The 27,025-nt window shown below is 42.4% G+C and overlaps 1 protein-coding gene across 1 annotated transcript in view; it reads left to right on the forward strand.

Moving 5' to 3' along the window:
* Positions 1-439: 439 nt before the first annotated feature.
* The window catches only part of GPR156 (G protein-coupled receptor 156), an 81,503-nt gene continuing 54,917 nt past the window's right edge, over positions 440-27,025 (forward strand). Inside the window, exons 1-3 of the mRNA XM_036448300.2 lie at positions 440-778; positions 25,678-26,129; positions 26,314-26,447. Coding sequence (XP_036304193.1) covers positions 26,034-26,129; positions 26,314-26,447 — 230 coding nt within the window. The 5' untranslated portion in view covers positions 440-778; positions 25,678-26,033. The remainder of the gene's footprint in view (positions 779-25,677; positions 26,130-26,313; positions 26,448-27,025) is intronic.

Below are 27,025 nucleotides of genomic sequence, written 5' to 3' on the forward strand. Positions count from 1 at the left end.
GTACCTTGGTTGCAGGCACATCCCCAGTGGGGGGAGTGCAGGAGGCAGCTGATTGATAATTCTTTCTCATCGATGTTTTTAACTCTCTATCCTTCTTCTTCCTCTCTGTAAAAAAAAGAAAAGAAAAGAAGAAAAAAGAATTTGGAAAACCCAAACAGTATAAAAATAAAAACGCTCATTGGTTACCCTGAAATTAAAAAAAATGAGTATTGGCATGGAATCCTTCCAGTGTTGTTACTGGCCTGGTGTTGTTACTGGCCTGTGGTGTTGGGGAGCCGAACCTGAGGCTCCGGGGCCGCAGGGCCAGCCCCAGAGGCAGCCGCTGGCGGGAGGCCCGGGAAGGGACGCCGCCGCCGGGAGGGAGGCGCGGGCCGGGCTAGGCTGAGCGGGGCGCCCGGAGGCGGGGCTGCCCCCGGGGACCCGGCTGGCGGCGGAGCGCGCGGTTGGATGCGAGCCCGGGGCGCGCAGTCCCCAGGAGCCGGGCAGGTGGTGCCAGCTTCCCCGCCGGCCGAGCGCCGGGTCCGGACGCTCCGAGCGGAGAGGAGCCAGGGAAGAGGCGGGAGGCGCGGCCGCTAGGGACCGGCCAGGGGCTTCCCCGCGGGCCCCGCACGCTCCGCGGTCTCTCCGCCTCCACACCCTGCTGCCCGGCGCGGCGATGGGCACGGCTCCCGCCCCTGGCCCTGTCCACGCCCTGGCCGGTCCCTTCCAGCCCCACGAGCCCATGAGCGACCCGGGCAATGAGAGTTTGACGCTTCTCGGCGGCCGGGGACCTGGCGAGGTGAGCAGCGCGCCCTTGAACTTGTCCCCAGTCTGCCTCGCAGGGGCGCGTGAACCCCAAGGTGCAGGGGGCAGATAGGAGGGGCTCCCTCTCCTCCGGGGCTGTGAAGTCCTAACTGCAGAAAGTTTTATTGCTTAGTGGCCTGTGGGACTGCGTTGTTCTGAGAATCGCCCGGGAGCTGCTGCATCCTTATTGCACCAGTTGCCAGCTTAGCTCTCTCAGCAGCTAGGGGCCACCTGTGAGAGCTCGCTGTTGGAATGGTGCATACCTAGGTACGCATGCACTCCCGAGGAACACGACCTTGAGGTTTCTCTGTAGTACTGAGTTCTGATGTTCACATTTCAGAATTGAAATCTGCGGTGAGTGAAGTCATGGCATGATGCTCTTACTCTTCCCTTTGTTGGTTTTGTAGCTAAGTGTGCGCATGGATAATAGGTAAATTATGCCCTACCCTATAATGAAACGCCTTTTCTGATGGAGTCCTTTGAACCAGGATACGGAGGATAACACTACATGATCGCAGCCCTCCATAAAAGGGAAAGATGTTCAGGATTAAAAGATGGAAAGAATGGTTGAGACAGATGTATTAGGCAGCAAGGCCTGCAGAGGAAAGTGAAGTTTTCTGAACCACTGGCGAAATGCAGCCCAGAAGGCTTCCCTGAGGCTGGGCAGGAGCCGGGCTTGCAAAACAGTAGCTTCTTCCTTTGCTGCCGCTGGAGCAGCCGGTGTGTGCAGCTAAGTGGCAGTGGAAGTGATTGTATGAAGTGTGAGGCAGTTTGCATCTGGAGAATAAAATGCCTTGGCAGGTTTTGCTTGAGTTAGGGATCTCTTGGGGGTGGCAGTGGCTCTCTGGTCCCCATTTTGCCAGCCTTATTCCACTTCAGGGCCACCACTGTCTCTGAAGTGCTGCCTGTATTACCCCCTTCTCTTCTACCACCAGCTTTTAGCTTCCCCCCTGTTCTGTTCTGTTCCTCAGTCAAGTCTAGAGTCGAGCCTGGAGTTACGGTAGCTTGGGGATAGAGAAATTGTGAGAGCAGAATTGTGGTCTAGGAGAGACCCAGAGGTGCAGTGGGATGAACCACTGACTTCCAGCCTAGAAAGCTCCCTGAAGAGTGGGAGAATAATGACAGAGGGACAGACATTCTCTGGGAAGGACAATAGGTGGTGCTTAGCAGTTTGTTTCTTGCTGAGGGTTTTAAGATTTTGTTGCTGTTGTTTGACCATAAGGGCATTTCCAGATGGGGTGAAGGGAGGATGGGGAGTTCTCTGGAAAGTGCCCTCCCATTCCCATTTTATTCCACTCCCTTCCAGGTTTTCAAAAAGTGACTGGGGGCAAAGGGGAAGATGAAGGAATCACTGAGGCTCGGGCCATGCCACAGAGACACGGGACGTGGACAGTCTTGGGCAGAGAAGTTGGACATGAAAGCTGAAAGGAATGCCCTTCCTTTAGTTACAAATCCCAGCCTCTATTTTGCACAAAGGTGTCGAGAACCACAGCATTCATATTTAGTCGCCCTACCTCTTTTCATCTACATTTTATTATGAAAAATTGTAGGCATTCAGGAAAGTAACCTACTTCTCTTTTTATAAACTACGAACTCTCTCAAGAAATGACCTTGTGAATTAAAATCAGAGTTTGGAATCCAGACATACGTGATCTGCCCTGATAGAGCTTGTGTCCAAAGATGGCTAAGGAATAAACGTGTGAAGAATACTAAGACAGTGAGGGGGGAATAGGGACCTATTCTTCTGACTCTTTCCTACGAATCTTAGAGGAATCTCTTAACTGCCTTCTTGTTCTCATTCTTAAATCGTCAGTTGGATTGTATCACTCCCCTACTTAACACTTCCCAGGAGCTTCGCTTCACACTTTGAATGAAGTCCAGGGCTTATCAAAGCCCTATATGATCTGGCCTTTTTGACCTCATATGCTATCGCTCTCCATTCCCTACTCTCCTTTCTGCCTGAACACTGATCCCTTAGTTACTTGCTTTTTCCCTCAATTTATTCATGTCTCTTCTCAAATATGACCTCTTCGATCAGGCCTCTCCGATCACCTGATCCAGAACAGCCCTTTGTCACTCCCTGTTCTCTGACCTGCTTCATTGCACTTATTACTTGGCATTATATAGTATATATGTGTGTTGTTGTTGTTGTTGTTGTTTTTTAATTGTCTATATATCCTCCACTTGAATATAAGCTCTGTAATGACAAGAAATTTTGTTGTATTCATGGCTATGCTCCTGTTTGGCATATTGTAAGCAATTAATAAATAATTGTTGAATTAATTAGATAAATGGCACAAATAAGGCAATGACTCCCATAAGGGTTGCAGAACTCTTAGCAAAATGCTAGAAGTCCTTTTAGGTAATTCAAGTCAATCAATATTTTATAGGTAAATGATGATCCTGGAGATCAGTGGCCTCTTTTATCTTCACAGCACTTCTAAGCTGAATCCTTTGCTAGAAGCTGGGCTAGTTTTGACAAATTCACATCCCAAACAAGATAATAAAAATTTCAATCTCATAAATTTCCCCATGCCCCTTCCTAGTCACTCCCATCATCCAGAAGCAACTTTTGTTATGATTCCTGTTATCGTAGATTAGTTTTACATTCCTGAACATCATAGAAATGAATTTACACATGGTCCGTACTTTTATGTCTGGCTTCTTTTTGCACAAGATAATGTCTGTGATATTCAGTTGTTGTTTTTTAGTATATCAGTTCTTTTTTTTTTTTCATTCCAAGATGAATATCCACATGTGTTTATTCATTTCCTTATCGATGGAAACTTGTGTTGTTTCCATTTGGGGCCTATTTTAAATAAAGCTGCCCTGAGGATTCTTCCGGGATCTGCCTCATGTTGAGTCCTGTGTGCTTTATTTGAAAAGCTGCTATGTGCCCCCATGCTGAGAGAAGTACAGCAAAGTTATGGGGCTGTGACTGGTGTGGCCGCCTGCCTGAATCCCAGCGAGTGCCTTTCCCAGACAGCTCTGTGGTGCTACCTGCCTCCCACTCTAGAAAACGAGTGTCCCTGCAAATTGGAGAGCCCTCGGGTGCACTTTCAGTGTTTTTAGATCCATAAAGAGACTGTAGAATGCCTGCTGCCGTGGCTGCTGTATTCCCCTCCTCTTTTCAGCTCTCCCCGCCCCCCCACCCCCATCCCCTATACAAGTTGACTCTTATCAGCTACTGAGCATTATGCTATTGAGTTTAAATATTTATGAGTAAGAGTCTTGTTCAGAGACTGATAAAATATTTATGTGTTTCCATGGGCCACTGGTTTCCAGCGAGACTTCTCAAGGTGTTTTCTGAGATACTTGTCATAATGATGAGGTACCCAGACAGAGGGAGATGATGTGGCCTAAGAACCCCACCTTGCAGAGCACCTTGCTTTCTAGGAATGGGGAATAGTGAGCACACAGAAGAATGTGCATTCATAGTGTCTGGATCAAGAGAAAGACTGCATATGCTGTTGGAAATGAATTGGGAAAAAAAAAGGGGGGGGGGTGTTTACAAGTATATTGTGTTCCTGAAGGTATGAATCCAGAGGGGACCATGGGGAAGAGCTTGTTAGAGGGAGGAGAGACTAATTAAGCGGGATGCATTAATCCCAAATAGAAGAATGACGGAATCAGTCTTGTAAAAGACACCGTTTTTTGTTTTTTTTAAAAAAATATTTTATTGATTTTTCACAGAGAGGAAGGGAGAGAGATAGAGAGCTAGAAACGTCAATGAGAGAGAAACATCGACCAGCTGCCTCTTGCACACCCTCTACAGGGGATGTACCCGCAACCAATGTACATGCCCTTGACCGGAATCGAACCTGGAACCTTTCAGTCCGCAGACCGACGCTCTACCACTGAGCCAAACTGGTTTCGGCAACACCGTTTTTTTTTTTACATTGATATAGACAACATCTATATAAGACACTATGTTGAGTGCTATGATCAAGTGATCACACCTGCTATGAAAATATGGGGAAGGGATTGGAGGCTAGCCAGGGTTTCTAGGTGGGGGGTAGAGAGCAAACTATTTCAAGAGGAATTGTTATTTTCCTCAAAGGTAGAGGTTCCTTTGAGTCAAGTTCTGAAGGAGGTGTGGCTCTTTGGCAGCAGTAGTGTGGAAGGGCATTTATTGAAAGACAGAATACCTTGAGCAGGTATTTGAGTCATAGTCAAAGTGCTGGTGTGGTCTGAATAAGGTGAAGAGATGAGGAGGGCCAGGGGAGGACAGGTTTGCAATATGAGATAAAGGCCAGCTTGTCAAGGACACTACAGTGTGAACGAACTTTAGTCTGTTTGTTGTAGGGAATCACGTAACTTTTGACCAGAATTGGGTCAGATTTTGAGCAATTCTTGGGAGTTGCAGCCAGCTCAGGCAAGGCCTTGAAGTCTGCTTATATCCAAGGCGCTTTCAGAATATTCTCCTGTGTCCAGTGTAGTCTAGAAACATTGTACAGTCTACTTTAAAGGAGGTAATCAAGAGGGGGGTCAGACTCATTCATTGTATTCCTGGAATTGGCCAGAAACAGATCTTACCAGCCACCTTCTTGCCCCCCATAACGATGTATGTCACTCAGAATGTTCCAAGTCACACTGAATTCATAGGCAGTATGCTCCATCCTCCCTCCAGTCTCTGTCATGGCCATTTTGCCTCGGTGGAGGGAGTTAGGAGAGTCTAAATACTTCTCTAAAACCTGAACCCAAACTGGGTCAGTAGACTTTAGATGTGGGTTGGTAAACAGAGGACTAAGAGCTAAGGCTGGCAGACTATCCCCGTAGGACTCAGACCCTCTTTGACTAAGCTACTGGTTAAAGAGGGTTAAGGCCCGCAGACTGATAACATAGATAGGACCCCCCAGCTACCTTTCCACATGTTCTCTTTTCAGACTGTAGGTTCCTATTCAAGAGTGCCCTCCCCCCCCCCACCCCCATCACTCCAGGATGTTTACTTTTTAACTCCTAATGAAAACAGGGAGGCAGTGGAGAGGGGTGTTAAGCCTGTCAGTCTTCTATACTTCATGATGTTTGCAATACAGAAGAGATCATTGTGGGAGCGATGGCTCTGGGAAGTCAGTCTTCAGTGCTGCTGTGAGGAGCTGTGCATGTGTATAGATCAGCCAGAAAGCCCTGGAATTCTGATGGGAAGAAGTGGATTTCTTGCTGTAAGGACAGGACCTCCCATTGCCATCTGTCTAGGATGGAAAGTCAGCCTGGCAGCTCTCCATTCTGATTTTCTAAGGGTAGCTGCGGAGACCTGGAAGTGATTGCCCGAACTAGGGAAATAGTCAGGGCCTGAAGGGGTGGTCTGGAAGGAAGGTGTGGTGAAGGCCTACAGTGCCGGTCTGACAAGACTCCAGGCCACCATGGTCCTTCTTGGTTCTAATTAAGATATTCCTAGTTTTCTGTGTGAAGTGGAATCTCCCAGGGACTGTAATATTTCCTCTGAACAGGTGAACAGAATGCATGATTAATTGAGCATCTTTTCCAAATGGACACTTCGATGGTTCTGGTGATGGCTGCCTGCTTTTGGATATTATAAGTATAAATCCAGAAAATCAAGTAAAGTTGAAGCAGCATAAGACAGCAAAGGATAGAGTTTTGACCTACTGGGATCCTAGTTACCCAATTATCAGCAAGTGAAAAACTGGATGAAAGAAGATCAAATAACTACCCACGGGAATCTTTACCTGCAAATATCGCTGCCTTTCAAGGCAGCTGGAGGAGAAAAGAAGGGTGGAGACATAAAGGCTGCTGTCACTGTCAGTCTGAGGAATGCTAATACAGGCCTGACACACCAGAACACGTAGTCACATTAGAGCCATACAGATGATGGCAGTAAGATGGTGTACAAACCCTGTTCACTTCCATACACTTTCTCATATTCATTTATAATATTAAGTATATATCTGAGATATTCATCTAGCTACACAAATACAGACCTACTTAAAAAGGTCAGTATATGTCCTGGCCAGGTAACTTAGTTGGTTGGAGTGTTGTCCCATACACCAAAATGTTGCAGGTTTGATTCCCTGGTCAAGGCATATACCCAGGTTGTGATTCGATCCCTGTACATCTGGGAGGCAACCAATCTCTCTCTCTTTCTCAAATCAGTAAGAAAAAAAAAAAAAAAAAAAGGTAAATGTAAAGACAAGAAGAAGCTATTTTAAAACATTACTAGCAGTGGGGTTAGATTACAAATCACTACTTTCCTTTATTAAACTTATCTATATCTTCCATGATTGCTATAGCAAGTGTTTCTGTGATAATCAAGAAAACATTAAGTAAAACATCTAATAAAGAGGTTAATTAGGGATAGAGAAGAGGAATGGGTCAAGGAGAGTAGGATTATACAGGAAGAAAAATATATTGGAAGATAAATTAACGATAAAAAATGTAAATTCTTCACAAAGTGCTAGTTTTTGCATTTTATTTTTAGACTAGAGGCCTAGTGCACAAAATTCATGCACTTGTGGGGGGCCTCAGCCTGGCCTGCTCCCTCTCACAGTCGGGCACCCTTGGGGAATGTCTGACTGATGGCTTATGTCCACTCCCCGCCACCACCACTGTGCTCACCAGCCACGAGCCCAGCTTCTGGCTGAGCGATGCTCCCTGTGGGAGTACACTGACCACCAGGGGGCAGCTCCTGCATTGAGTGTCTGCCCCTTGGTGGTCAGTGCATGTCATAGCCACCAGTCATTTCGCCGTTTGGTCGATTTACATATTAGCCTTTTATTACATAGGATATCAAAACCTACTTAAAAAAAATATTTTATTGATTTTTTTACAGAGAGGAAGGGAGAGAGATAGAGAGCTAGAAACGTTGATGAGAGAGAAACATCGACCAGCTGCCTCTCGCACACCCCCTACCAGGGATGTGCCCGCAACCAAGGTACATACCCTTGACCGGAATCAAACCCGGGACCTTTCAGTCCGCAGACTGACGCTCTACCACTGAGCCAAACCGGCTTTGGCGAGTTTATTCTTATGTATAGTTCCATGTAGATCAATGGAACAGAAGGTAGAGCCCAGAAATAAATCCATGCCCTTATGGTCAATTAATATTTGACAAAGGAGGCAAGAACATACAATGAGGTAAGAATAGTCTATTGAATAAATGGTATTGGGAAAATTGGACAGATAGTTTATGCATATGATTTTTATTATTATTGAATATCTTTTGCCCTCCAGAAGATTTGGAAACTTTTATTAGCATGAAACAAATTTGAAATACTGAGCCAAGTGTCACACCTCCACGGTCTAAATGCCATCCATGGACAACTGAAGTGCCCACAGCTAGTTTCCAGTGGCCCTCCTTGCATCTCCCACCAAAATATTAACACAGAGCATGTCAAACCTACACAACAGCATCTTTTCTTCAGTGTTTGATGTTTACTCCTGCAAAAGCTGGGCCAGCCTTGTGCATCTTATCTCTGAAGCATGGAACAGGAGCCAACAAAGGCTGTCAGTAGTTGGAGTAATGGGGTTTTCTCAGACAAAAACCTGTTCTAGTTTTATCCATGCCTCTGCTGGCTGCTCACTGGCATAGGAGGCCCCTTGGGAAGCTCTGTGGCTGAGGCTGTGGAGAGGCAAGTGTGGTTTTCATTTCACAGCCACCAGCCTTCTCCAGAGGTGCTGTCAAGTCTGTGCTTTCATTGGCTTCTGTTGAGGGACCCCAGGTAGGCCCTCTCTTCCAGAGCAGAAGTTGCTATTTACCTTTACCCACCAGGATCAGTTTAAACAAATGCCAGAGAACTGCGCACCCACTGAGTTCTGGGGCCTGGCATTACTTATAATGTTAGTTGTAATTATTAAAGTTTCAAATCCTTTTTACATCTTAAATTTATGACATTTTAATTTTTTAAAATATATTTTATTGCCGAAACCGGTTTGGCTCAGTGGTAGAGCGTCGGTCTGCGGACTGAAAAGTCCCAGGTTCGATTCCGGTCAAGGGCATGTACATTGGTTGCGGGCGCATCCCCAATAGGGGGTGTGCAAGAGGCAGCTGGTCAATGTTTTTCTCTCATCAACGTTTCTAGCTCTCTATCCCTCTCTCCTCCTCTCTGTAAAAAATCAATAAAATATATTAAAATATATATATATATTGCTTTTTTACAGAGAGGAAGAGAGAGGGATAGAGAGTTAGAAACGTCGATGAGAGAGAGACTTTGATCAGCTGCCTCTTGCACACGCCCCACCGGGGATGTGCCTGCAACCAAAGTATATGCCCTTGACTGGAATCGAACCCAGGACCTTTCAGTCTGCAGGCTGATGCTCTGTCTACTGAGCCAAACCAGTTTCGGCTAAATTTATGACATTTTTAAATTATGGAAATAACACACACTCATTGTAGCAAGTCTAAAGAAAAACGTTATTAATCTCCACCTTCTGTTCCTTCCATCTTCCTGACAAGATCACTATCAAATTTCAGTGTGAATTCCTTCACTCCTTTTCTGTGTTGAAACAAACATATGTAGGTATTTTTAAAAATATATTTTTATTGATTTCAGAGAGGAAGGGAGAGGGAGAGAGAGATAGAAACATCAATGATATTGAGAACCATTGATCATCTGCCTCCTGTATGCCCCCTACTGGAGATCAAACCCGCAACCTGGGCATGTGCCCTTGATGGGAATTGAACCTGGGACCCTTCAGTCTGCAGGCCAGAGCTCTATCACTGAGCAAAACCGGCTGGGGCCGTGGTAGGCAAACTGCGCTCGTGAGCCACATATGGCTCTTTGGACCCTTGAATGTGGCTTTTCCACAAAATACCACGGCCTGGGAGAGTCTATTTTGAAGAAGTGGCATTAGAAGAAGTTTAAGTTTAAAAAATTTGGCTCTCAAAAGAAATTCCAATTGTTGTACTGTTGATATTTGGCTCCGTTGACTAATGAGTTTGCCGACCACTGGGCTAGGGCAATAGGTAGTTATTCTTTATTTCATATGTAGATGGGGGTCATAAAATACCAGTTACTCTATTATTTGTTTTATTTTATTTGTTTACTAGAGGCCTGGTGCATGAAATTTGTGCACTTGGGTGAGGGGGTCCCTCAGCCTGGCCTGCGCCCTCTTGCAGTCTGGGAGCCCTCAGGGGATGTCTGACTGATGGCTTAAGCCCACTCCCCGTGGGGGCCATCAGTCAGACTTCCTTAGTGTTGCTGTGGAGGTGGGAAAGAGTCCAACCACCACTGCTGTGCTTGCCAGTTGTGAGCCTGACTTCTGGTTGAGCGGCACTTCCCCTGAGGGAGCCACTGACCATCAGGAGGCAGCTCCTGCATTGAGCATGTGACCCCTGGTGGTCAGTGTGTGTCATAGTGACCTGTCGTTCCATCATTCAATTGATTTGCATATTGGCCTTTTATTATATAGGATTTTTTATTTATTGGGGTGACATTGGTTAACATGAACATATAGGTCAGATGTGGGTTTGTTTAGCTTGATTTATTATATATATATATATATATATATATATATATATATACCTATAATTGTTCAATTTATTATTTTTAGTAGTTACCTTATATTCCTTTGTAAGATGTTTCTTAATTTTCCACATTATTTCTGTATTTATAGATATTTCAGGTTTTCTTCCAGGTTTCTTAGAAATACAAATAATGCCACAATAAACATTCTACATTTACCTGTACACTTTGGTTTTTACTTTCATAAGAAGATTCCCAAAACTGGCATTTCTGGGTCAAAGGGAATACTTACAATTTTAATTCTCACCGTGGGTCTCCCCTACAGCAATTGTTTCCCTCTCTTTTTTTGTCCTTCTCTCCCCTCTCCCACTGCCTTTCTCCAGGGGAGCCTGCGTATTTAGGCAGCAGAGCCCTGCAGTGAGAACTCATCCTTGCCAAGTGTGGATTATATCAGCGCAGTGGGGAGCAGGGCCTGCATATCTTGGTAGCATTGTGTCTTTATTGCTTCTGGTTGGCCAGACTGTTTACAATTCCCCTTGCTCATTTATTCCATGCTGTGGAATTATACATGGTCTTCATCTGTAGCACGAGCAGTGTGATCATGGCGGGGGCTGGGCGAGGGGCGGGGGTCGAGGACAACAGGCTGGCTGTTGCAATGCTTTCTCACCAAGCCATATCTGCTATGTTTTTCCATTATGCCCTTTCTTTAATAGTTGGATTGAGAAAACGTTCTTCAATTCCATCTCAGTGTTCTGCTTGTGTTTTGAGGGCTTGGGGGTTTGGGGACTTTTATGAGTATATACTCAATCAACTCCAACGGATTACTTGACATGAGGATAATTAGTTAAGAAGGTAGGGGTCTTGGAGCTTAAGGATCAGTGCCAAGCAACAGATGCGAACATCTTTGAACAAATGGTTTTAACAAACCCGGTATTAGTGAGCTTCCCAGTATGGCTTGGCTTTCATGTTCAGCTTTGCTCTTGTTTGCATGTAAAACTTCCGTCTAGTCCACCAGACTAGAGGGGTGGGCCTCGCCAGCACTCTGGGGCTGAGACACCTTAAGGGAAGCTGGTGAGTACAAGCAAGTGAAATAGAAACAGCGACCTGACAAAATAGCAAGAAGTAGATGAAATGTTAAAACCCTCGGCTGAAGGCTGCTGTGTGACCAGTGGGCCTGTGAGCTCGTGCACATTTCATGGAAACCTGTGATCTCCAAGCCACTCTAGAAGCGCCATGGCAAGTCTGTGTTCAGAACACAAACACTGGCTAAACAGAGGAAAAGAAACGATGACATCCTGCTATTGTCTTCTATAATACGGGCTACAGCTTTCACTCAGTAGCTTTGAAGTGGATTTCATGTCCTAGATTGAAAACCAAAGGAAGAAAAGAAAACCAGAATAGAAGTTATTGCAATTAGTTTCTAAGGAGAAACTTTATAGTTTGAGCATGTATAAACTTGCAGAATAAGCAATTAGCCTTTGTGTTGATGCAGACGTTTACATGAGCTTTTAATTTTCAAATATGCACTGACCAGTAATAATAATAGTAACCGGTCCTTATAATAGGTTTCTCTTTTATAATTTAGCGATTCTATAATGTATCTTAATTGGTGTCATAAGTTAATAGTAAGGATAGTTATATCTCATACTGTTTGCACTGCCATTTGTGTCTATAAACTAAAGATTATCTTTAAAGAGCTTGACTTGTCAGGTAAAATATTTCAAGGTTAAAATATATCATAAGACATTAAGCATATGCTTCTATTTATAATAGACTACCCAATAGTAGACCATTGCTCCCTTAGGGGACATCTAGAAAAGCTATATTAAAAAAATCTATTGAGAGGCATAAAAGACTTACTAAGACAGCTAGGACTTAGAGCTAAGACCTTAGAAAGAACAGGACATCAAGTGTCCCACATTCTGTTACTTTTCCCCTTGAGACTGTTAATTACTGTCTTTTAAGTAGCACCTGAGGAGAATCTAAAATCCCCCCCAAGTGAAGAGTAGCTGCTAAGAGTCTGAAAAACTGAGCAGAACATTCTGATAGGGCTGGGAATGGGAAGAGGGACTCAAGGATACTAAATGGGCCAGGACATGAGGGGCCATGAACAAGGAAAGAAAGAGGCACATAGAAATCAGCCCAATAATCTCAGCAATTTTTCTTCCAAGTCATTCACTAATTTATAAGTAGCGCAGATCGAGAGGTAAAAGAGCCAAACAGAAAACAAGTGCTAAGTAGCCAAGAAGCTAATCAGAGCCACTTACAGTCTTATTGTGATGGAGAGAGAGAAATTGGAGTATAGAGTCCACCAAGGTGAAAAGGGCTGAAAAACACTGTGATGGTTAACTTTATGTGTTGAGTGTGCCATACCAGATCGTCCTGCTTTTGGGGGGACAGTCCTGATTTTTAACAAATTTTCTCGTGTCCCGTGGTGTTTTAAAAAAGTCCCGATTTTTGAAAAGAATCTTTCCAATTTTTCCAATATTTCCAAAAATTGGGACTTTTTTTAAAACACCGGGGGACTTGGGGAAAAATTGTTAAAAATCAGGACTGTCCCTCCAAAAGCGGGACAATCTGGTCACCTTAGTAGGTATCCAGACATCTGGTTAAACATTATTTGAGGGTGTATCTGTGAGGCTGCTCCTGGAAGAGATTTGAATTGCTGAGCCGAGTAAAGCAGTTGGCCCTTCCCAATGTGGGTGCGCATGATCCAATCTGTTGAGGGCCTGAACAGAACAAAGAGGCAGTGGGAGGTAGAAATTCTCTCTGCCTGAGTGCTGAGCTGGGGCTTGACTTTCTCCTGTCCTTGGCGTTCTTGGTTCTCAGGCCTTCAGACTCAGCCTGGCTTCTACTCCATCACCTGTCTGATTGTTGGGCCTCTGAACTACACCCTCATTTTCTTGAGTCTGTAGTTTGGGATTTCTCAGCCTCCATAATTACATGAGCCAAAACCTTATAATAAATCTCTTTATATGAAAAATCAGTGTTGTTTCTCTGGAGGACCCAGACTAATACAAATATTCTAAGCTTTCATCTGGGACTCTGAAAGGACTATAGCTGAGGAGTTAGTGCAGAAATAGACCTCGTCTTATAAAATATTGAAATCTACCCCCTAATCAAATGAGTCACTGATTGAATTAAGTTGCTTGTTTTTATCCTAACATCTTAGCAGAAGCTAAAGAAGATATTCACTGGAGAAAATAAAATGATCCAGAGCCTTTATATTTTTAATCCATGGTTTCAGATATTCAATGAAACAAAAGAAAAGCAGGTATACCAGGGTACAATTTTCAGAAAGTGGTGCAAAAAGAAAGAATTCAAACTCCCTGAATTAAGAAGACAGTTTCAAGTCTGGGAGGCCAAGGCAGGTGGAGTTTGTAGGACAGAGTATTAAAGAGAGCTGCGTCAGACATGGCAACTACATGAGGAAATATGTAAGATTTTTCTTACTATTTAAGCCTCTTTTAAATATAATTGACGATTTAAAGAAAAATGAAAACATGTATTGTGGGATTTATAACATAGGTAAAGTAAATGAATAATGATAACAACACGAAAGGTGGGAGTGGAGATATAAAAGTACATTCTTATAAGGTTCTTATATTACATGTGAAGTGATATGATATCACTTGGGAGTAGACTGTGATAAGTTAAAGATGTATCTATAAACATAAAAATAGCACAATTAAGGATAGCCAATAAGCCAACAAAGAGATAAAATGAAATAATAGAAATACCTAATTCACCTAAGAGAAGGGAGAAAAGAAGGAAAAAAAATAAGAGATGAGATCAATTACAAATCTATCTATATACACTGAGTGGCCAGATTATTATGATTTCTGAACGCATAATAATCTGGCCACTCAGTGTATATCCTATATAATATATAAAAGGCTAATATGCAAATTGTCCCCTTGACCAGGAGTTTGACCAGCAGGCAGGCCAGCCAACTGCCCATGTCCCCTCACCCTAGTCAGGCTGGTTGGACCCCACCCATGCACTAATTCATTCACTAGCCCTCTAACACACACACACACACACACACACACACACACACACACACAGAGTGGCCAGATTATTATGCATTCAGTAATCATAATAATCTGGCCACTCAGTGTATATAAAAGGCTAAGTGACTGACCATACAACCATCTGACCATCTGACTGGCTGGCACTGGCAATTTAAATATATTTTATTGTTTTTATACAGAGAGGATGGGAGAGAGATAGAGAGTTAGAAACATCGATGAGAGAGAGTCATTGATCAGCTGCCTCTTGCACACCCCCTACTGGGGATATGCCCGCAACCAAGGTACATGCCCTTGACCGGAATCGAACCCGGGACCCTTCAGTCCCCAAGCGGACGCTCTATCCATTGAGCCAAACTGGTCCCGGTGGCACTGGCAATTTAAAAGTAAATGTTGACTCACACATTCATGATATATATAAAGCTTTCACTGGCACCAATCGCACACGTGTTTTAATTTTATCTATAACAATAAAAGCACAATATGCTAATTAGAGCTGATGTTCTTCTGGATGAAGCAGGGCTGCTAGGGAAGCCCAGGTCCAGCTGCCAGAGGGAATCCGGTGCCAGCAGCTGGGGGAAGGAAGGCCTCTAGTAATACTATCTATATATATAAAAGGCTAATATGCTAAGTGTCCAACTGTTTGACCATTTGACTGATAGCTATGATGCACACTGACCACCAGGGGCAGACACTCAATGCACAGGCATGGAAACATGGAACAGACTGGTGAATCTCAGAAGGAAGAGCAGGAAGAGATTAGCCAAAAATTTTATATGTATACTAGAGGCCTGGTGCATGGATTCATGTACTGACGGGGTTCCTCGGCCTGGTCTGTGCCCTCTCACAATCCGGTCCTCTCAGGGAATGTAAGACTGCCAGTTTTGGCCCAATCCCCATAGCCCAGGTTGAGGGACTCGACCAGCGCACAAATCTGTGCACTTGGGCCTCTAGTATTGCATATACTATTTGACATGTAATTTTTTACTGCATGAATCTTTCTTCTAATTACTTTCCTTTCAATGTGCATGAATCCATGCACTGGGCCACTAGTAGAAGTATAATATGCTTAAAACTAAATATACCAATAACTATTTTAGATGTAAATGATCTCAATACTTCAGCTAAAAGGCAGGAGTTGCCAAATAGGAGAAAAAAGCAAAACCAACTACATACTATGTAAAAGAAGCACACTTTACATATTAAGATTTAAACATATATATACACATAACATACAAACGCATATGTATATACATATACATATACATATACATATACATATACATATACATATACATAATCCAGCCGGGTGGCTCAGTTGGTTAGACATTGTCCCATACACCAAAAAGGCTGCAGGTTCAATTTCCAGTCAGGTCACATAACTGGGTTTTGGGTTCAATCCCCGATCAGGGTGCATATGAGAGGCAACTGATAGATGTTTCTCTCTCATCAATAAATATATCCTTGGGTGGGGGGTTTTAAAAAGGTATAAATAGATTAAAAGAAAAGGATGGAAAAGATTTATCATGCTAACACTTATAATCAAAATATAGCTAAATAGCAATATTAGATAAGGAAGATTGCAGAGCAAAGAATATTCCCATGGATAAAGAAGATAATAATGATAAAATAGTTAATTTATCAGAAAGACATAACAATATTAAACATATTTGCACCTAATAACAAAAGTTCAAAATGCATACAGTAGAAATGACATAACTTCAGGGAGAAATAGACAAATCCATAATTGTAGACCACAATTTTATTAGATTTTTCTCAGTAATAGATATAATAACACAGAAAATAATTAAGGATATAGAAGAAGAAGAAACCAACACAATCAATTAGCTTGACCCCATTGATCTTTTTAGAGCACCAAACCCAACAGCAACAAAATATGCATTTCTTTTTATTGCACATGAAACAGTTATCAAGGTAGACCATTTTTTGAACCATAAAACAATTCTTAATACATTTAAAAAGAATTAGAGTCATACAAAAAATGTTATTGACCACAAAGGAATCAATGAAGGAATCAATAACAGAAATATTTAAATATTTGGAAACTAAACACTGTACTCCACAGTAGCTCATGAGTTGAAGTGGAAATAAAAAGGGAAATGAGAAATTATTTTGGACCGAATGAAAATAAAAAATTATGTATTAAAAGCAGTACTTAGGTGGAAATTTATAGTCTTAAGGGCTTAGAAGAAAAAAAGCCTCAAATCAATATCCTGAACCTCCATCCTAAGAAACTAGGGGGCGAGGGGGGGGGGGGAGGGAGGAGGAGAGAAGGAACAAATGAGACCCAAAGCAAGCAGAAGACAGGAATACCAAATATCAGACAGAGGTCTGAGCTGTAGCAGCATAGAACTTGAGCTGTCCAAACCAGCCTCTCAAACCTTCAAATGATCATTCTCTCTGGTCCTTCTGGTGCCTGGATCTTGATTTGTCGTGACACCTTATTGTTTCACTGAATAACAGCATGGAGTTCTTCACAGCAGTTCTCATCAAAGAAGGGCAGTCAAGTGGAATTCATTTTTGGCTCTTAATAGTTCTCAAATTAGAATTTTATTGCATATTAATGAGCATTAATTGACATTTGGGACTGGTTTTTATGGAAATCAATTTGAATAACACTACCTAAGTGCTTTTAGGTAACCAATGCAACTCTGGGAAGTTGGTAAGGGTTTTGGTATGTTTCTGATTTGTTTTGTTTTTAAATTCCCAACTCCAGTCCCTAGCAACAGTGCAGAATACTAACAGGTCTCTAGGATCCATCTATAAGAAAGTAGACAGCCCAGTTTGAGTGGTTGTTTGAACTTATATCTGAGAGTTAGCAAAACACATCAGGGTAGGGCTCAGAAAGCAGAAGATGCTCTCGGTGTATCAGAGGAAGATGGTCCAGTTCTACTTCATGGATCAAATCTCCAGTTTCTCTTGAGTGATAAGAGTATCTAGACAGTCTTGAGGATCATTCCTAGGAGTCTAGGACTCCTATTCTATATGTCTTCTAAATGACTCTGAGTCACTTCAACAAATAGGTATGGATCACCTACTTTGTGCCAGGCATTGTGCTAGGTACTAGGCAATGCCATGCTGACTTGTTCCCTGCTGCATCCTAGCTCTTAGCATAGTTATTGGCACATAATAGTTCATCAATCAATATTTATTGAATTAATGAACATGGTCTCTACCATTGGGGATCTATAATTCATAGATCCTTACAAAATCTGATTCTAAATATAGTATAGAGAACATTGTTCTTCATGTTAAAAGATATATTAATGACTCAGAACTTGAGATTCTGTTAGGGAATTTAGGGAAACAAGATGGATAATTTCAGTTATGTGCCCCAAGTCGCCTGTACAGATGACCTTTCTATGGCACAGAAAAGAAAGAAGCTGATACTTAATTGATGATCTAGTATGTATAGATTACATTTGCATACATCCTATACAAACTATGACTTAATCACCAACAAAATCTATGAGATGTGGGAAGTATTATCTTGACTTCATTGAGAAGACACCTAAGAAATGGAGAAGTTATGTAACTAACCAAAGCCACAGAAAATGAAGTCTCTGAGATTTATATTCAGCCGCAGCTTTGTCCCTTTCAATGCCAATCATCACACCCGATGGTTCGATGGTATGAATAGGGATGGAGGGCTGAATTAGCCCTGTATTCAGGATGGGCTCTGCATTCAGTTGACTAATGTTTATGGTTAAACTTATTATTTACACTGTTTCTCAGATTCCATGGGGGGACCCAATCCAATGGCCAGTCTGATTCAGTAAAATTCTACCAAGCAACCAGAAAAGTTAAACACTGTATAGTAACGGGAGAAGTCAGGGTTAGGTAGAAGAAAAGTTACAATATGAAGCTAAGAGGTTGTGTGCAGCCTTGTAAAATGTTGAGTAAAATGTTCCCCAGGTTGTGGGAAGGTCACTAATAGTGTGCTGGAAAGCATAGGAGGAGAGAGGCTTTGGAACATGGGGATTAGGAAAGAATGGTGGTATAGTCCAAGAATTCCTACAAAACCCAACGATCTCAAAGCCTAAGGGAGTGCACGAAGTCTCTTCTCCTTCCCTCCACCCCTCCAACCTCCCACCCCTGCCACGGGAGAACAATGGACTCCATTCTGCTTCTAAAGTTCCCACAGGATGTGCCTGGAACAGCTACCTTTCCTCCCCTGCTCTTCCCTTCCGTGGATCCCTGGTGGGAAGGGATCAAGAATCCCTGGTGGGAAGGGGGCCCTGCTTCAGGGTCCTCGGGATGGTTATTCAGAAACCTTGAAAGTGTGCAGAGATCTCAACTGGAGGCACTTCAAAGGTTTTAAAAGAAAACTTTTATCATCTCCCCATCTTTTATAAGGCAAATCTGAAATTCTGAGAAATAGATAAATTCATTCTACTTTACATTGTTATGGAGAAAATGTATAAGTTCCAAAGCTTAAACTCTCCCAAGAGAATATTCTTCCCCCTTCCACTGTGTTTCTTGTCTCCCTGAAACCTCCTCCACAGACTACTAACCAAGCTCTAAGCTGTTACCCTTTTGACTCTCCCTGCTTTCCCAAGCCCAGGCCTCTGCCCTACCTGTCCCAATTGCGTGAAAGACCAACCATAACTTCCCTTAAAGGTCTTTTAAAGTATTATAGAAAGAGCACTGAGCTTGGGAGACCCAGATTATGTTCCTACACTCACTGTGTGATCCTGAGCCTCTCCACCTCTGTGGGAGTATTTTCTGATCCATAAAATGAAGAGATTGGACTTTATAATATCTGAGGTTTCTTCCAACACTGCCATATCTGTAATGTCACCTTCTTTGCCTGACTGAACTAGCTCTTCCTAGATTTGCAATATTTTCCCACCCTACTCTCACGCCCATGCTCTCTTAGAAAGTATTTACTACCATGGGCCATCTTCTGGACTGAGGATCTTTGAGGCAGATGGTCTTAGGGAGACTGAATCCCCTTTGCCCTGCTTGTACCTGCTTGCTGTCCCCATGAAAAGCAGTGTATGCACAGAGAATAGAAGTGAATTTACTATTAGTAAAAGTGACCCATGTTCAGGATGTTTATAAATCTGCTACCAGAACATAACACAATGCATTCAAAGGTAATTAAAAATGCATTTCAGATTCCCTGCTGTTTATAATTATCCATGTATCTGCTGCCTACATTAGTATAGTTAGCAGAGAACTATTACCTCAGACAACATTGGTGCCAGAAGGAACCTTAGTGAATATCTAGTATGATGCTGTTGTTGGTGGTGGTTTGAATAGATACATTTTTTTATGCATTTGCCTGTGGCTCTGTCTTATCTTTCTTACTGGGTAACCTGAGGTTGTGGGACTTCAAATAATATATCTGTTTGCTCACATTGAGTGGAAACATCCCTATTATTCCAACTGTACTTCTTCCTTCTGCTTTTTTTTTTAAAAAATATATATATATATGTATATATTTTATTGATTTTGTACAGAGAGGAAGGGAGAGAGATAGAGAGCTAGAAACGTCAATGAGAGAGAAACATTGACCAGTTGCCTCTTGCACACCCCCTACCGGGGATGTGCCCGCAACCAATGTACATGCCCTTGACCGGAATCGAACCTGGGACCTTTCAGTCCACAGACCAACGCTCTACCACTGAGCCAAACCGGTTTCTGCTTCCTTCTGCTTTTAATATAAAATATATAGTGGGAAGAAAAAGACATAAGATCTTCCCAACAAGCAAAAAGAGAGAGAGAGAGAGAGAGAGAGAGAGAGAGAGAGAGAGAGAGAGAGAGAGAAACATAGTATGCATGAGATAAAAATGTTCCAGAAAAAGCTAACTTTTCCTGATATTTGAGAGGAAGAGAAATTATATTATGTGTCCTCCTGGAGGAGCCACTAAGTCAGTGTTGTAGATCACATTCTCAATAATAGCCTATTAATAACTACAATGCTAAATTCACTTGTTCATTCAATAAGCATTTATTGAGTACCAACTATGTGCCATGTATGTTCCAGTGTACTACAGTAATTATTACTTTTGATACTGAAATTATCCTGTCATTGGCTCATGAGAGGCAGTTAACACCTATGTCATTTTGACATAATTCTGCTCTGATACTCTTTTATTTTCTCACTAGAGGCCCGGTGCATGAAATTCATGCATGGGGTGGGGGTGTCCTTCAGCCCAGCCCTCACCCTCTCTAATCTGGGACCCCTCAGGAGATGTCCAGCAGTAGGACATCCCTCTCACTATCCAGGACTGCTAGCTCCCAACCACTCACCTGCCTACCTGCTTTGATCGCCCCTACCTGCTTCTGCCTGCCAGCCTGATCACTCCTAACCACTCCTCTGCCAGCCTGATTGATGCCTAACTGTTTCCCAGCCAGCTGATTGCCCACCACAACCCTCCCCTGCTGGCCATCTTATGGTGGCCATCTTGTGATGACATGGGGTGCTCATCTTGTGATGACATGGGGCGGCCATTTGTGTGTGAGGGTATGATGGTTAAATTGCATTTTACCTTTTTATTACCGTATTTTTCGGACCATAAGACGCTCCGGACCATAAGACACACCAGTTTTTAGAGAAGGGAAATGAAGAAAAAAATATTCTGAAACAAATAGTGTCCTAAAATATTTTATGTGCATTAAAACCCAACATCACAGTCATAAACACATGTAATCAACCCTGTAAAGTAAACAGCAGCAGTTAGAACCATTTTAGAGCCGGGCAAGCACACAGAGACCACACAGAGCCGGGCAAGTAAAAACACTTTTTTAAAAAAAGTATATGTGTAGGCTATATTTGGACCATAAGACGCAGGGACTTTTTCCCCCCACTTCTGGGGGGAAAAAAGTGCGTCTTATGGTCCGAAAAATACGGTATATAAGATATGATAAGATGTCCCAGGTTCATGTTATTTATTTTCAGCTCCATAAATTGTCCATTTTGCTAAAAAAGCAGATTTATTTTAGTGAAAGTGACTTTAAAGACCATGATCTGAACATCTTTATTGTTACTGGGTTATAATTATTTCCAAGCCTCAGCTAACAGACTGGGAAATATGAACTTAAAAAAAAAAAAATTCTGAGTTCATAATGCTATTCCCTACTGATATTAAAGGTTGAGCTTTTTTTTTTTTTTTAAACTTGTTTTATTTTATGTGTGTATCTCTTTTTTCTGACTTTGAAAATCTTAGTTCCCAATGACATAAATATAATTACTTATTTGATTTGTCTAATAGATACTTATATGTGTGTATTCATATATATAAACTAGGAACAGTACCCACTTAATGCAGTTTAAGATTTCTTTATGGGTATTTTTTGTCCTTAGGATATAAAATCAAATTATTTTTACTTAAAATAATTCTTCTCTATGTCATTATACCATAAACTTGATATAGTTTGGTTCATTTATTTCAATTTATTTTTAATTCCTAAAGATTGATTTTCTTTTTCTTTTTTTCTTTTTTTCTTTTTTGAATCATCTAACTCTCTCTTCTCAATATTGAGCCATTCTCTGTTTCACCAGCTCCTCATGTGTGAATCTGTGAATGTGTGCTAACACTGGAGCTTATTGCCTATCCATGAGCTCAGGATCATGATACGTAAGGTCTCTACCCTGGATATCCATGGACTGGAGGAGAACCTGGCATGCAAAGTCCCATGCCAATGAGTTCAGTCTATCCAAGGGGGCCTTTGCAATGTACTCAGAAACTTATCCCCTAAGGAATTTATGTCTAGACTAGAGGCCCGATGCACAAAATTTGTGCACAAGGGGAGAGGTGTCCCTCAGCCCAGCCTGCACCCTCTCCAATTTGGAACTCCTCAGGAGATGTCCGACTGCCCATTAGGCCCTGATTGATGCCTAACTGCTCCTCTGGCCAGCGTCTTTGCCCCTAATTACCCTCCCCATGCAGGCCTGGTCACCCCCAACTTCTCTCCTCTGCTGGCCTGGTCACCCCTAACTGCCCTTCCCTGCAGGCTTGATCACTCCCAACAGCCCTCCCTTGCAGGCCTAGTCCCTTGCAACAGCCTTCCCCTGCTGGCCTGATCGCCCACAACTGCCCTCCCTTGCAGACCTGGTCTCTCCCAACTGCCCTCCCCTGCTAGCCATCTTGTGGCAACCATCTTGTGTCCACAAGGAGGCAGTCATCTTTGACCACATGGGGGTAGCCATCTTGTGTGTTGGAGTGATGGTCAATTTGCATATTATTCTTTTATTAGATAGGATAGAGGCCTGGTGCATGGGTGGGGGCCAGCTGGTTTGCCCTGAAGAGTGTCCTAGATCAGGGTGTGGGTTCTCTTGGGGCATGGGATGGCCTGGGCTAGCGACCTATGGTGGTTTGCAGGCCGGCCACGCCCCCCAGTGATCCAAGCTGAGGCCCTGGTATCTGGGTTTTACTTATCTTCTATAATTGAAACTTTGTAGCCATAAGCAGAGGCCAAGACAGGCCAGGGCTGCGGAAACTTGGCTTCCTCCATCACCGGGGGCAATTCAAGCCTCCTGTTCTCTCCAGCTCCATGGCTGCTGCCATTTTTGATGGGATTTATTTATCATCTATAATTGAAACTTTGTAGCCTTGAATGGAGGCCAAGGCAGGCCAGGGCAGGCAGAAAGCTTGGTTTCCTTTTTGTCTGGGAAACCCCACGCCTCCTATTCTCTCTGTGGTTGCAGCCATCTTGTTTGGGTTAACTTGCATACTCGCTCCTGATTGGCTGGTGGGTATGGCTTATGGGTGTAGCAGAGGTATGATCAATTTGCATATTACTCTTTTATTATATAGGATGGACAACCCCATCGTTTTTTATAGAATCTCCCAAAGATGATTTAGGCTTAAAATTGTCAGCTCTCTAGGATCCAGTGTTGATCAGGGTTTCTCAACCTTAGAATTATTGACATTCGGGGCCTGAGAATTCTTTGTTCTTTGGACCATCCTTTTAATAGAAGGGTGTTCAGCAGTATCCCTGGCCTCTACCTACTAGATGTCAATTTGTGTTTTGTTTTTTTTGTTTTGTTAATCCTCACCTGAGCATATTTTTTCCAATGATTTATTTATTATTATTATTATTATTATTATTATTATTATTATTACTTGTTTTTTTCAGAGAAAAAGAAAGGCAAGGGGCAGGAGAGAGAAACGTCGATATGAGAGAAACACAGATTGGTTGCCTCCCTCCACACCCTGACATAGGCCAGGGAATGACCTTGCAACATAGGGATGTGCCCTTGATGGGAAATCAAACCTCAGACCCTTCAGTGCACAGGCCAACACTCTAACCACTTAACACAATGGCCAAGACTCATCTCAGTTTTGACAACCACAATATCTCCAGACATTGCCAGATGTTCTCTGGGGATAAAAAATCACTCCAGTTGAGAAATACTAGTTTAGATAGACTATTGTGTGCCAGACTGCAGGGAACCCATAGTTGTGAATCAAACAGGAAAACACCCACCAGACCATTTGATGTCTTCTCAGGAGAAGTCAGTCCAGAGTGTCTGCCCACTAAAGGGTGTGTGCCAGGAGGACACTGGTTTTGCTTTGTAAATTCCTGGATTCAAGCCCAGCCTTTACAGATTTGGGGCAAGTTTCCTCACTTCTCTGCTCTTAAGTTTCTTTATTTAAAAACAAGGGATTGATGTTGTTTACCTGACATGACACTGTTGCAGTGAGGACAAAATGAAGTTCTACACACACACACACACACACACAATCTAATTTAAGGATACATAAACCTGGACTTGATAATGGTTCAAATATAAGTGTATTTATTTGCCAGTGTGATTAAAAGGTAAGTCCAGCCAGTGCTGCTCAGTGGTTGAGCGTCGACCCATGAACCAGGAGGTCATGATTTGATTCCTGGTCAGGGCACACACCCGGGTTGAAGGCTCAATGCCCAATAGGGGGCATGCAGGAGGCAGCCAATCAATGATTCTTTTTTTTAAATTGCTGTTTCTATCTCTCTTTCCCCGCCCTTCCTCTCTCTGAAATCAATAAAAAATAAAAAAATAAAAACATTTTAAAAATTTAAAAAAGGAAATATAGGGAAAATATACCTTCAAATCCATCATGATGCATATAGTACATCAAGTAATAAAGCTTACAATATTACTCTTATACTATAAGGCACAATAGGAGATGTCTAACTTTAAATAGAAGAAAAAGAACAAAAGGTCTTTTCAACAATACCAATTACATTAGGATGCAAATAGTAATTTTTTATATAATTACTTATTAATTTTGCATTCAGTAATCTGACTAGACTGCACAAGAATTTAAATGTCTTGACAGGAGATAGTGGCTGTTAGTTCTCTTGGGATTTCATTATAATGAAACTGGTAAATAATTCAGGGCCATAGGAGAGGCCAATGAGTAGGCAGCACCTGGTGCTATATTGTTCATGCTTAAGCACGCAGAATCCAAAGACGGCATTCTACACCTGTCACTATTGTTCAGGCTTAAACAAAAATTCTATGTTCTGTGGCAAGTGAAATAATAATTGATATTTTTCATCTTCCAATTTTTCTACACAATAAAAGAAAGTTGTGCTAAGCTGTTTTAAAAACAGAAGTGATATCCTCTTATAAATTTCCCCAGACTGGTAAAATTTCAAATCTGTTTTCTCTATTATGTGATAGATTGCTTTAAAGGGACCTACCTACCTTTTCTGCTGGGGCTAAACTGAGTCTTTCTGTATTTCTGCTTTTATTCTGCAAGGTGGAGCTTCTCTTTATCACAGTATTCACATTGTGAGCATCTTCTTAGGGAAGTAACACCATCCTTTGTCCAGTTGCTCACTCTGAGGACATTCCTAACATCCTCAGTTTCTCCCCCTATTATCTAAGTAGCCTATCGCACTTCTTCTAGTAGTCTAACAGTTTAAAAACAAGCAGAAAACTATTGGCAAAGGGCTCATCTATCCTCCTGCCCCCAGCTGAGTAGACATAGAAAGTCCCTCCATTTCCCCAGAGAACAGTAGCCTGAGTGACAGGCAGACATTGCATGCAGACAGCGGGGGGCACCAGAGCCTCCCATCCCCCAGGATCAGACAGAACTTAAGCCATGAGTTGCGTGGAAAGATCTTGGAAGGGCAGAGGATTTCTCAGTAGGGAAAAAAGGAAGATGTGCTTCACATCTTTGAACTAAAGATTTACAGTGTTGGGCCATAAAAAGCATCTGAAGAAAGACTGTAGGGTTTTATATCTCTAAAGCTTTATATCTAATTGTCAGATGTGCTTTGTCTTTGTTTTTAAATGATTGCTTATTAAAGAGGCTTACAATATTTTATTTAAGTATATTATTTTAAACCTTTGTTATATATAATAAAGTATATAACTCTGTTTAATAAAAATATAACTATCTAGTTAAAATACATAAAACATTTTAAACCTCTAATAGACCATTTACATATACATAAATGTGTAATTTATTTGTTAACAGGTTTGATTGCTTCCCGTCGGGACCTGTGTGAGAGTACTTGGAGCAGTGACTGCCATCTGGTGGCAAGCCAGAATCATCACTTTGTGGTTACTAAGATGCCCACTCCTGACTCACACTGGCAACAGGGCACCCAGAGAGCCTGGAGGGTGGCTGAGCAAGGAGCTTAGTGGAATAGCCCTTCGCTTCCACCTGAATGAGTTGTCCATCCCAGATTGTGAGCCAGGAGCCAGCCCCAAAATGGCACCTCTGAATACAACATTTGAGATGCTCTTACGTTTTAGACAAAGATCTGCTGGTACCCTACCAGCAGGTAATCAAGACTGAATACACACACACCAAGAGGGGCATGTGATGACATGGAGCCTGAAATAAACTGCTCTGACTTGTGTGACAGTTTGCCTGGCCAGGAGCTGGATCAGAGACCTATTCATGATCTCTGCAAGACAACAATTGTAAGTAAGCAGCCTTAAGGTGTCAGGGCTGCTCAGAAATACATGTGTTACGGGGAGGGGGTGGAGGATGAGGGGGAAATGTTAATGAAGGACCTGTATTTCCAGGCATTAGTTTATGGGGTAGTTCACGTTTGATCTACAGGAGAGCCTCGTTCCTGACAGCTTCTCTTTATTCTGTTCTCAGACCTCTTCCCCACACAGTAAGACCATTTCTTCATTGTCTCCTGCCCTCGTGGGTATTGTTTGGACTTTTCTCAGCTGTGGACTTCTTCTGATAGTGTTCTTTCTTGGCTTCACAATTCGTTGCAGAAAGAACAGGTAAGCAGCCCATGCCTAGTTTCTCATCCACTGCCTGGATCATGAAACCCAGAATGTTAGTATCTTTGTGGTACTATAAACTGCCAGCTGGTATCAGTAGATCTTGTCTCCTTCTGTGGCATTAAGCTATGTAAGAACTTCCCCCGCCCCAATGGTCTTGGCCTTGTGGTAGAATTCCATCTGGAGGAGAAAAATTTAGCCCAGTATTGTGCTATCTACTCAAAGAACATGGAGATTCTCTCCTCATAAAGAAGGTTGCAACTCTTCTAAGAAGATGAGTGTTTATATTAAAAATGGAGAGCACGTAGAGAAATCTTCTGAAGCAATACTAAGTTTATGGCAGCATAATTGGAGCTAAAGGGAAGGTAACCAGGAAGAAAGGAAAGCAGTTCTGATCTTGTTGGCTATGGGAAAGTTTGTAATCATATTGTGCCATACAAAGATATATGGGATCTTCTATATAATTTTTTTGTTTGATGTTTATTGCTGATTGCCTGTGACAAATTCATATATCTCCTACTGGTTCCATTTCTGTGATTGAATCCTGACTAACACAGTAGGGAAAAAATATGCAGTAT

The sequence above is a fragment of the Pipistrellus kuhlii genome, unplaced genomic scaffold (genome assembly GCF_014108245.1).
Source record: "Pipistrellus kuhlii isolate mPipKuh1 unplaced genomic scaffold, mPipKuh1.p scaffold_m20_p_2, whole genome shotgun sequence".
NCBI lineage: Eukaryota > Metazoa > Chordata > Mammalia > Chiroptera > Vespertilionidae > Pipistrellus > Pipistrellus kuhlii.